We start from the raw sequence: 12,349 nt of genomic DNA, 5'->3' as shown, positions 1-12,349 counted from the left end.
AGACTAAGTGATTGACACACACCTTACAAACCCACTTCATTTCCTTAAGGTACGAAATGAAATAACCCTCGGGCAATGTTGAACTATTTTTCAATTCTAAGACTGGGTCATTTGGAAACTTAAACTTGACAACTCGAGTTCTGCAATTGACTAAGACATAACTAGCATGAAGCCCCTCCATACAAAGAATGACATAAAAATCTACCATGTCTAACCCAATTAAATAATTCATGGTAATCTTGTGATTGATAGAAACTGGACATTCACAACAGGCTCTCTCTGCAAAAATAGACTTACTAATCTGTGTACAAACACTGACTGGTTCAGCAATTTGCTATGGAATAGTCCCTGCAAAAGTAGCCAATATTTTTGTGAACACATAGGTAAAGTATGGGTTTATATCCATATTGGACCCATAAAAATAATTGTAAACTATTGTTCATCTATGGGTTATATATTGGTAAACGATTAATTAAACAAATGGGTTAAGCTTCTAACTTTTATTCATTCAAAATTCATGAAATCATTAAAAATATTGTAACTTCTCTTCCTTTTTATTTTATTTTTTAGAACTAAATATTTTTCTCTATAATTTAAAATGTTATGTGTTTGACCCTCCAAAAACATATAATTATATGTAGATTTCTTTTGTAAATAATTACATTTTATCTATTTATTTAATTTTATATTACATAATTAATAGTACTGTAAAAGAAACAAATCACGTTTTTGTATTGATATTGCTTTAAGTGCATTAAGCATTCTCTATCAGTAAAATTTAAACGTGAAACTAAAAAAAAATTCATCTTATTAATACACAAATTTATTTTATATTGAAATTTTATAGGATATTTTTTATTTTATGATACAATAAAAATAAGTGAAGCATTTTCAACATTTTTCATGTAAAATAAGACTAAAATATCTTCTCCATACAGAATTTAAGTAAAGTATTACTTATTCATGAAAATATGACTAACTAGTATATTACCAAACTCATTCATTACCCAATCAAATTTTACCCATATCAAATATAGGCGGGTTGAGTTATTACCAACTATATGTTTACTCATTTTCAAAATGCCTAGATTTAAGTCAACCCGCCCATTTGCCACCACTACTCTGGGATAATAGAAAAATTCATGCCAACATAACGATTTACACAAGATAAACTCGCTCCTGGATCTAGCAATGCTTAAACAATAAAGTCGAAGAATTGGATCACACAAGTGATAACATTTGGTGAATCATATTTCTTTTGTCGAGTATGGATGTAATATAAGAGGTTATTTCCTCTGCCATTACATAAAGTATCCCCTTTAAGTGTAGCTCAATATGGCAGAGAAAGTAAAAAGACTGGGCTCTAATGCCCCTATTACTATTTAACTACTTGTTGTTTGGACACCCTCGCATGAAGTTCCAATTCTGTCATTATTTGAAGCAACCACTGCAACCCTCACATCATTTACCTAAGTAGTTTCTACCACACTTAGAGCAGGCAAGAGGATTACTACCCTCTTGCGCCATGATTCCTTGAGATTGAAAAGGTTTATATATGAAAATTTGACTATGGTACCAACCTTTTTTCTTAGGTGAGGGTGGACTAGCAGGTGATAGAGTAGGTACCTTTTATTTCTAGTGGAAGGATTACCTGTTGGCATTACTCTTATGTTGTCCATACTCTTTCATTATTTTACCTGCACATAAAAAATAAACCTGGCAATATACATGTCACCTATCAACATGGCAATGCTACCCTATTTGCTTGATACACGAGACAACCTAGCAACAAAAAAGCTCATTCTACTCTTCATATCTACAACCATCTCCTAAGCATAATACGATAGTTCAGTAAACTTCAAACCATACTCATGGACGCTTAGAGAATCCGTACTAAGTGTAAATAACCATCATACCTTAGCCTCTTTTAGTTCTCGAGGAAAGAAAATCTCAAAAAGGGCCTCATAAAAACAAGACAAACTCACAGGTGGGGTTCATCCTCATCTCTACCCTTTTTAAACTATTCAAACCAAGTCCCAGAAATTCTTTTTAGTTTATATGCAACTAGCTTAACTTGCTCAGTATCGACAACATGTATAACCTCAAAAACCTTCTTCACTTCATCAACAAAGTTATAAGAATCTTCGGTAGTGCTTGAACTCATACAACTCATAGGATTCATCCAGAAAAACCATTTCATTGAAGTATCAATCCCTTCCTGTCATGCCCTTCTTTGTTGTCTAACTTGTTTAGTCACAACTTTCTTGGCAATCTTCTTTCTTCCCTGAACTCAGTATTTGTTATTACCCCTTGAGAATGCACTTCATGTGCATTTGGAAATTCTACCCCCTAAACAATTCTCTTAGCAGGACGAAGTTTGACAACACTTCGTGGAGGCATGATTGCAAAATATTCATATTGAAGCATAATCGAGCCAACCTATGAACATCTTTCACTAACGATTTCTTACCCTCTTCCACATAAGACATACTACCCATAGTTATACGACTTAAAGCATCTGCAACTACATTAGCCATGTTGGGGTTGTATAAAACACTTATGTCATAATCCTTCAAATGTTCCAACTATCTTTTTTGTCGACGGTACAACTTCTTTTGATTGAAAGCTTATTGAAGGCTTTTTTGGTTAGTGAATATGTCTACATGGACACCACAAAGATAATGTCTCCATATTTTTAGGCAAACAATTCAGCCATTAATTCTAGGTCACGAGTTGGTTAATTCTATTTCTTCACCTTCACTGGTCTAGAGGCATATACTACGACCTTCCCATGTTTCATAAGGACACCACCCAAAACAACTAGGTAGGCGTCATAAGTACCACAAAACCCTTGGTACCCTCTGGAAACGTCAAAACTAGAGATAATGTATCCCTATCTTTCAATATTTGGAAGCTTCTTTCACATGCCTCCAACCACTAAAATTTAACACTCTTTGGGTCAAGATAGTCAAAGGAGACGCATACCCATCCACAAACCTCCTATAATACGCAGCTAAATCAAAAAAATTTCTAATGTTTGTTGGAGTCCATGGTCTAGTTTAATTCTTAACCGCCTCCGTCTTTCTTGGATCAACCTCTATACCCGCAATTGATATAAAATGACTAAGGAACAAAATTGATCTTAACTAGAGTTCACACTTACAATACTTGGGAAATATTTGGTATTCCTAATGGACTTACAATACTACCTCTAAATGATCTATATGTTAATCGTGGCTTTTAGAGTATACGAAGATATCATCAATAAAGACAATTACAAAAGGATCAAGGTAATATTGAAAAACTCTATTCATAAGGTCCATCAAAGCCGCTGGGGCATTGTTGCGACAAAAAGACATCACTAGGAAATCATAATGACAAGACCTATTTTTGAAAGACATTTTTGGAATATCCTCCCCTCTCACCCTATGTTGGTGATAACCCTACCTCAAGTCAATCTTAGAAAAGTAGCTTTCCATTTGTAATTGATCAAACAAATCATTGATTTTATGGAGAGGATATTTTTCTTTATATTAACCTTAATTCATGGACCATATTCGATTCAAATCATAAAGTAATCCTCCATCTTATTCACAAAGAAGATAGGAGTACCCAAAGGAGAAATACTATGTCTCATGAAACCCTTGTCAAGTAATTCCTTGAGTTGAAGCTTATTCTCTTGCAACTCGGCCAGAGCCATCAGGTATGGAGGGATTGAAATAGGTTTTGTATCTAGCAACAAGTCTATGTCAATGTCTATTTCCCATTCATGAGGAACTCCGTGCAAGTCAATGGGAAAGACCTTATGGAAAATCCCTCACTACGGGCATCTACTCTAATGGAGGAATTTCGGATTAAAGATCTTTAGCCCTTATAACATGGTAAAAACACCCTTTAGGTATAATTTTCTAATCTTTTAGACACAAAATAATTTGACCTTTAGGGATTGAGTTACCCACTTCCATTAAAAGACGAGTTCATTTGGTAATTTGAACTTTACCTCCTTTGTTCTACAATCTGTGGAATCAAAACAAGATTGCAACTAATCCATCCCCAATATGACATTGAATTCAACCATATCAAGTTCTATCAAATCAACTAGGGTTTCTCCATTGGGCAAAGATATTGGACAACTCTTAAAGAGTCTTCTAGCTACCACGGAGTCACCCACTGAGGTTGTAACTGCAAAAGGTTTGATTACATCATCGGGTATTACATTAGACTTTCTAGATACTAGATGGTTTACAGATTATAAGGTTGCACAGAGCTCTAGTAAAAATAGACAACACTTGTAACATACAGGTGACGACATCGGAAGATTCCTCTTGATCACCCCTAGAACAGAGAGCATAGAAGCAATTCTTATTAGGATCATCGGGGTAGGGAGTACATTCTTGTGCTTGAGCATTTTATCTTTTTTGATTCTTCATCATAGGACAATCCCTCTTTAAGTTAAAACTCTCGCCACATCCATAGCAATTTCCCGTACCAACTACACACTATCCTCCATTTTCTACCAAATTTAGCACAAGTAGACATCTCAAAATAATAATCACTACCTTTATCCTCCTTAGGCTTGGGTGTAGACCCATAACCTTTGTTGTACCTTGGAATGATAGAATCACTTTTAGTGGGAAACCTCTACTTGAACCTTGGCTTATCTTCTAGCTAAAATATAGCCTTAGAAGAATTTCAATCTTCAGTCTTTTTCCTCTTCAATTATTTAAAAACTTGATTAAAATTTTGCTACTCAATTTATTTGGATTGAACCATGAGACGAGATATTTTTAAGCTAGGAATCAACATAGCCGAGCTACATTTATTCACCACAAGGTTGGATACTCTAATTACAAATTAGTTCATCTTGGCTCTAGAATCCGCCACAATTGTAGGAGGATACTTGTATAGTTGAGTGAACTTGAGACTATACTCCTTAATACTAATAAACCCTTGGCGTAAGTTGATGAATTATTTCATTTTCCTGTCCCTTAGTTCCAAGGGAAAGAACCTATCACGGAAGGTCGTCTTGAAAGTTCCCATGTAATCTGGCCTTCTCTAACTAGCCTGCCATCCTTCCATTGCTCATAACAATATTAAATCACATTTTTTGTTAGTAAGCGTCTAGTTCCACCTTTTCTTTAGAATACATCCCCATAGCATTTAGTACCTTTAACACTTTATTAATGAACCCTTGCGGGTCCTCCTCTACCTTGGAGCCAAAGAAAGTAGGGGATTCATACTTGTGAAATCCCTTATCCTTGATGAGTTGGTAAGAGCATTGTGGTTATCTTTGACCTTAGCATAGCTATAAACATTAGAAGCCAACCCTTGAGTGAAGATATGAATGGTCGTCCTTATCTAAATATTAGATATAGCCCCTTCTTCAATAAGAACTTGAGGTTTTGGAGGAGCTGGAGGGGGATTGGCCTCATTCACATTCTACTGTTTGACCCTTTGAGCATTGTTCCTTCTTGTAATCATTTCCTAAGAGGACAATAAAGATATTAGAAGCGAAGCACATGTACAATTTAGACTCAAGAGGCACGACTTTAAGAACACCAATAAATTGAGACTTCCCTAAGCATCAAATAGCGTCTAATTCATAATTATGGTGTTCTTCACAAATATGAACAGGTATCTACTAGACGTGGCTTAGTGAGACATAAATCCTAATATTATTTTACCTCTTCCATGATACAAATATTATCACAATCAGGGACCACCCCATAGAAGTAAGCAGCATATTCTAAGAGGACTTAGACTAGCCCTTAGCATTCATCATCACATATCATAGGTCGAAATTGTAGAAAATTTAAAACCTTTTACGTATTGAGGTATACATAGCCCTCTCACATAATATATATGAAGCTTACTTCTATACAGTTTACTTAGAAACCTCGCATATGAAACTTATATAGGCTTCTTATTAATTCAATATAATCAATACATACAAACTAGTCTAATCTTTTGTCTCACATTAAAAAATCAAAAACGAAGTACAACATTAGGGCATAACCCTTATACAAGTACATATTGCCACATAGGGCTTATAAAAAATGTCTTCATAAATACGTAAGAAAGGAATCTCTTTAGGCAATGTCAATGCTACTAGGGTAGATCAAAAGGCACTATAATCCAACATGAAGGACTTAAAAACTAATTGGAGGAAGAAATCCAAGTACCCTTGCAATTTAGCGTAGAAGATATTCAATGTCCGGAAACTACAATATTTGGGTTCAAAAGGAAGAACTATGGGTTAGTAAAAAACACATGTACTAAGTATGGTTTCTATGCATAAAATCATCAATGCAAGAAAAAAGGCACAATTTAGTCAAATCATGCATTATGTTCAATAACTCAACATGAACATATATGTAACATTATTAGTCAACCCAACATATAGGGATCCTAAAGCAACACTTGTTCGATGCAAAGAATAGAACCCCATAAACCTATCAAAGGGTAACAACCAAATAAATTCACCTACTACATGCATACAAAGCAACCTCATACTTTGTTATAACATGCTTGATTCATAACATCATATATAACTTGTCATACGTAACATGTAATCAACATAATCCTACAAGAATACTGCTATGTCCATTGCCTAGGATCCCAAATGTGCAATATGTAATAGAAGTCCCATACCCTCCCTCACCCTATATCTTAAACTTTAGGAAAAGCCCTAATTATAGTAAACATTCTTGACTTGTTTATTTACTTATTTTACATTATTGAAGGAAGTGCAATAACCGACATGCGTCCAGGTGAGATACATGAAATCCAGTGTTCTCCTCCCACACCAAAAAGAGTGAACACTCTCCTAAGGTGTAACCACTCCTACATACAAATCTAGGTGGATCTAGTAAGATATAGTCTTATCTGGGAAGATAGTTAAGGGTCAAGGAGATTGCTACTAGAAACATTGACTTGCTAAATGTGGAGATTTCCATCTCGTGCGAAAGCACATATCTTAGGAATCCATACTTATTAAAAGTGAAGAAACCCATGTGGGAGGCCAGACTTACTAAACGTGAGACCTCAATTTAATTTACATGTGCTTCCGATAATAAGCATTTATTCCCTTTAGTAGTAATCTTACTCTTCATGCAAGATTACATAAGTCTCTTCTAGACCCCTATGTGGATATTTTGTCATAGTAGCTCATGGGTATTCATTAGTGAGAATTACCCTTTCACTATGGAAAACCACCTACAAGTGACTAGGATTACGGATGAGTAATATTTTATATCATAATCGCAACCACACATTAGATATAGAAGCATTACGATCTAAGTAAATCATGCTTCATAATTTTATTCAAGAATAATCAATCTTTACACCTTATTGCCCTTTCATTGACCTCATACTTCAATTACAAATAATTCATAGTCAATGCATAAACAAGGCAAATTAAAGAAGCAATACATAGTAAGCACTATTCGACATATTCATATAGTCATCATTTTCCACAATTACTATAGAACTTTAAGGCATAATGAGTGTAAAGAAGAATAAAGGTTCAAATGGAAGATTTTTAGTGATTACCAACAATTTACCATCAATACTTAGTTAAACAATGATAAAATACTGTAATTCATCACAATTGAATAACAATTTCATTTTGAATAGAGAACCCATGTATGGATTGAAACCCTACTTTTAGGGAAGTTGAAAATCATCTTTAATAGGGCCTCTTGGGTGAAGGATTCCCAATTGTGAAAGAAATCATACCATATTGATGATCCTGCCATGAATTTTAGATGAACACCTTGGTGAATCCCTCCTTGACTTGGAGCTCTAGTGTTCCTTCAATGGAGGTTTGAGTTTGTGATTAGATAAGCTAGAGAAAAGTTAGAGAGATGTGGGGTGGGGAATTAATGAGGTATTAGTATAGTTAAATTGACATAGGATACTTATATAGTACTTAATTAATCAAATATTACTGACCTAAGCCCTTAATTAATTATATAATCAAATCTCTGACCAACCTAACTACAACACTTTTGGATAGTGAACTGGGATCTCAAACAACGAGACCCCGTCGATGCCACGTAACTCCATCGACGCCCACGTAGTGTCACTCCATCGTTGGTGACAAAGAGGGGTTTTGGAGATTTCTTGGGATTTTAATAACTTTTAAGAAACTTTCCCAAACTATGGAGAATCGTCCAATCGAGGGCTCGTAGTTGTTGCTCGTTGTTGCTCTGTCAATTGGTAAATTTTGGGGTCAATGGAGTAGTCCTCCTCAAGGACCCCTAATGTTGTACTTTGGGATTGTTACCTGGACGTTGTGACCCAAGAGACACTCTAATATGCATTTAAATCCTTTCCACCAAATTTTATTCAATTCCAACTCCTAAAACCCATTGAAATATTCCAACGCACACCAGCACACAATTAACAATTTGCCGGACGTCATGGTTGCTTCTTGACTTTAACTATAACACTTCCTATTTTATTTAATTACATTATTTTAGACCTAGAAAACGTGTTTTAACTCTTATCTAATGTAGTGAGTCTCTAAACCAAGTCATTGATTTTCGGATGTTACTACTTAAGGGATGTGCTTCATCCATACATAATCTTTTAACACTTTTTCCACGCAAGAAAAATTGATGAACAAAAATGCCCTTTGTCTAATGTTGAATTTTCCAATCATGACATAATTTTTTCGTTCCATGATATTTTATCTCAAATTCGTTCATTAAATAATCAATTGTCTTTTTAAGTTCCATCATAGTTCTACGAAGATTTATGTCATCAACATTATTATCAAGTACAACAAACATTAATGTTTTTCTCTTTATAAAAAGACATGGGCAAATAGCATCATTTGTATAACCTTCTATAAATAAGTACTCTCTAAAATGTTTATAGAACATGCCTCCAGATTTCTTCAAGAGGTACAATCATCATTGCAATTTACTTAAATACATTTCTTGAGATAATTAAGTACGTGCTTCAGGCATCGTAAATCCTTCAAAAAAACTTCATGTATATATCATTGCTAAATGATCAATATCGATAGTCTATAACCAGATCAGTCAAATGCATTTGAAGTGTCTTATGGATTGTAAAAATAATGAGATAACGTAGTGTTATTCCATCCATAATGGGTGGATATGTTTGTTCATAATCAATAAAAGACCTTTGTGATTATTCTTGTGCCACAAGGCGTGCTTTATACCTTTGCATTACATTTTTTCCATTTCCTTTTGGCTCAAAAATCCATGAAAGGCCAACAACTTAATACCATTAGGTGCTTGACATATTGGTTCAAAAACATCACATTTGAAATGTGAATTCGAATCTTGTTGAAATGTTTATTATTATTTTGGAAAATCACATTTTTGTCTTCATTCCATAATAGATTGAGGTTCAAGATTCTCACTATCTTGCATGATTTTGTTTGCATTTTTCTATGAAAAGACATATTCAATTATTATTTTTATCTATTCATATTTGCTTCAGAATCATTTAAGTTTATGCACCTAATTCTTGATTATATATTATTTTTGGTTCAACATTTATTTATTTTTTCACGTGTTTACCGCACATAATGTCTCACTCTTTTAGATTATTAATTAATTTTGTTTGCTAACTCATGTTATGTTCTAGCATCTTTTGAATTTTTTAAAAATTGTTAGATTCATTTTAATGATACGTTTGATGAATTAATTTGTTGGATGGGTATCAAATCTATCATATATAGCGCTATGTGTTAGCACTACAATTAATCTCTAATTTTAACTTTTAAATAATCAATTAATTAAATAGATTTAATTCAATATATTAATAAAAGTAAAAGTTATTTTTTAAAGAAAAGTTACCCTTTTTTAGCCAATAAAAAATTGTTAGTATTTTTTAAAAAAGAAAAACGTTACAGTTTTTTTAGCCAAACAAATTTAGATTTTATATATATATATATATACATATAAATACCATATATATGGTCATTTAAAATATTTTGTATTGAACCAATTCCTGCTGAAATAATCCTTTTTCTAGACTAACGCGTGATATTTATGTTGGACCATTTTTAATTAAATAATATAGTCAAAGTTGCTGTTTGCTTTTGAATATCGGAAATTGAAATCCTCTTTTTCTCACTTTTAAATACCACAGTAAAATTCAAGTTCCAACTCAAACTCTCATTTACAACTTCTCCACATTTTTTCAAGCCACCATGAAAGCAATCCACCTCCCCCTTGTCACACATCTCCACCATCACGACCTTGACCCAAACAAAAATAGGGTTCCCGTGGTCTATGCCTACCAAGATGTCAAAACCTCCAAGAAATCAAATAGGCTTGGTGAAAAATTGTCAAACCTTTTAAACATTCAAAAGAATGATCCTACTCGTTCTAATTTGAATGATATTCACGAAGACAAGGCCAACACACCTACCATGTCACCTAAGGAGGACATATCGGATCGATGGTGCGATATTCATGGTGTTCAAGAATGGGAAGGACTTCTTGATCCACTCCACCCTTTCCTTCGCCGAGAAATTGTAAAATATGGTGAATTTGCTCAAGCAACTTATGATGCATTAGATATTGACTCATTCTCTGAGTATTGTGGAAGTTGCATGTACAATAGTCATAAATTGTTTGACAAGTTAGGACTTAACAAGAGTGGCTACAGAGTTACAAAGTACATATATGCTATGTCACAAATAGATATGCCCCAATGGCTTGAAAGATCAAAATTGACATACACATGGAGCAAAGATTCAAATTGGATTGGTTTTGTGGCAGTGAGTGATGATGAAGAATCGCGACGAATTGGGAGGAGAGATATTGTTGTGGCATGGAGAGGCACAGTGACACCTTCAGAATGGTATGAAAATATGCAGAGGAAATTAGAGTCAATTGGACATATGGACTCAAAAGTAGAACATGGTTTTCTTAGTATTTACACATCTAAGTGTGATTCAACTAGATACAACAAATCAAGTGCCTCACAACAAGTCATGAAAGAATTGAAAACATTGGTAGAGTTTTACAAAACAAAAGGTGAACAAGTTAGCCTCACAATAACAGGACATAGCCTAGGGGGTGCACTTGCTCTACTAAATGCTTATGAATCAGCAGCAAATTTTCCAAAACTTCCAATTAGTGTTATTTCATTTGCAGCCCCAAGAGTTGGAAATATTGCATTTCGCGATGAGCTTTACCAAATGGGAGTCAAAATTTTACGTGTTACAGTGAAACAAGACTTAGTCCCTCGAATGCCCGGAATAGTATTGAATGAAAGTCTACAAAAGTTCGACGATCTTACTGGGACATTAGAGTGGATTTACACACATGCTGGCACTGAATTGAAGCTTGATGTTAGGTCTTCACCTTATCTTAAAAGGGGGTTCAATTTTATAGGGATTCATATGCTTGAGACATACCTTCATTTAGTAGATGGTTTTGTGAGTAGCACTTCAACATTTAGGTCTAATGCTAAAAGGGACGTGGCACTAGTGAACAAGGCATGTGATATGCTTGTAGATGAATTAAGAATTCCTACTTGTTGGTACCAATTGGCCCACAAGGGGTTAGAGTGTAATTCTTATGGTAGATGGGTAAGGCCCAAAAGACATCCAGAAGATATTCCTTCACCTACTAGGGAACAACTGTTATGATAGAACTTGAATAGAAAGAAAATACTGATGTTTTTTTAATCCTTATGTATATATTATGATAATAGATATTGTTTAAGTTAAATGATAACTTAATTCTTAACTACAGTGTTTGGACTTGATTCTTTTTTGTTGGTCAAAGAGCTGAAGTTTATCAAACTTCAATAATGAGAATCCAAATAGGATCAATTCCATGAGAGGTAGTATTATTAGTAGTATTGTTATCAATATGGGTTGCGGAAATGCTGGCCGGATCCATTATTTTGATTACAGGGTTTGAAAAATATCCTTTGTACAAATATTGCAAGGAAAAAATTAGTTTGTTTCTTATTATTTGTCTATATATATTTTTAGTTGTCATTAATTACTTGTTCATTTTTACAAATTAAGAAATGATAATTTATTCATTATACCCTCAATTAATTATCTAGAGAATAGTTTAACTGGTTTTAATTTATCTTCATAATTAGTAGGGATAAAATAGAAAGCTCACTATGTCAATTACTCACTTCATTTCATATTAAGACCTCTTTTTTTTTTTTGTACTTGATGGAGGTTTTAATCTTAAATTCACATTCTTCCCATTAAGCACGTTTGGTTTTTTGGTCTGAATCTGAATTATTCACATATAACCCATTAAGTTCATTTATTTTATTTTTTAAAAAAAACATCTTAATGGGTCTGAAGAGGTCGAAACCAATCAGATCTGTA

General features: G+C 33.9%; 1 protein-coding gene across 1 annotated transcript; it reads left to right on the top strand.

Annotated features, from left to right (window-relative positions):
- The first annotated feature begins 10,132 nt into the window (after positions 1–10,132).
- Positions 10,133–11,741, top strand: LOC101267144 (phospholipase A1-Igamma1, chloroplastic). Its single transcript, XM_004244812.5, has one exon. The coding sequence runs from the start codon at positions 10,193–10,195 to the stop codon at positions 11,639–11,641; it is 1,449 nt and encodes a 482-aa protein (XP_004244860.1). The 5' UTR covers positions 10,133–10,192; the 3' UTR covers positions 11,642–11,741.
- The last annotated feature ends 608 nt before the right edge of the window (positions 11,742–12,349 follow it).

The sequence above is a fragment of the Solanum lycopersicum genome, chromosome 8 (assembly GCF_036512215.1).
Source record: "Solanum lycopersicum chromosome 8, SLM_r2.1".
Taxonomy (NCBI): Eukaryota; Viridiplantae; Streptophyta; class Magnoliopsida; order Solanales; family Solanaceae; genus Solanum; species Solanum lycopersicum.
This window is presented reverse-complemented; position numbering and strand designations above follow the sequence as displayed.

Coding starts and splice junctions, on each gene's coding strand:
- LOC101267144 (XM_004244812.5), top strand. CDS start 10,193: ATGAAAGCAATCCACCTCCCCCTTGTCACACATCTCCACCATCACGAC.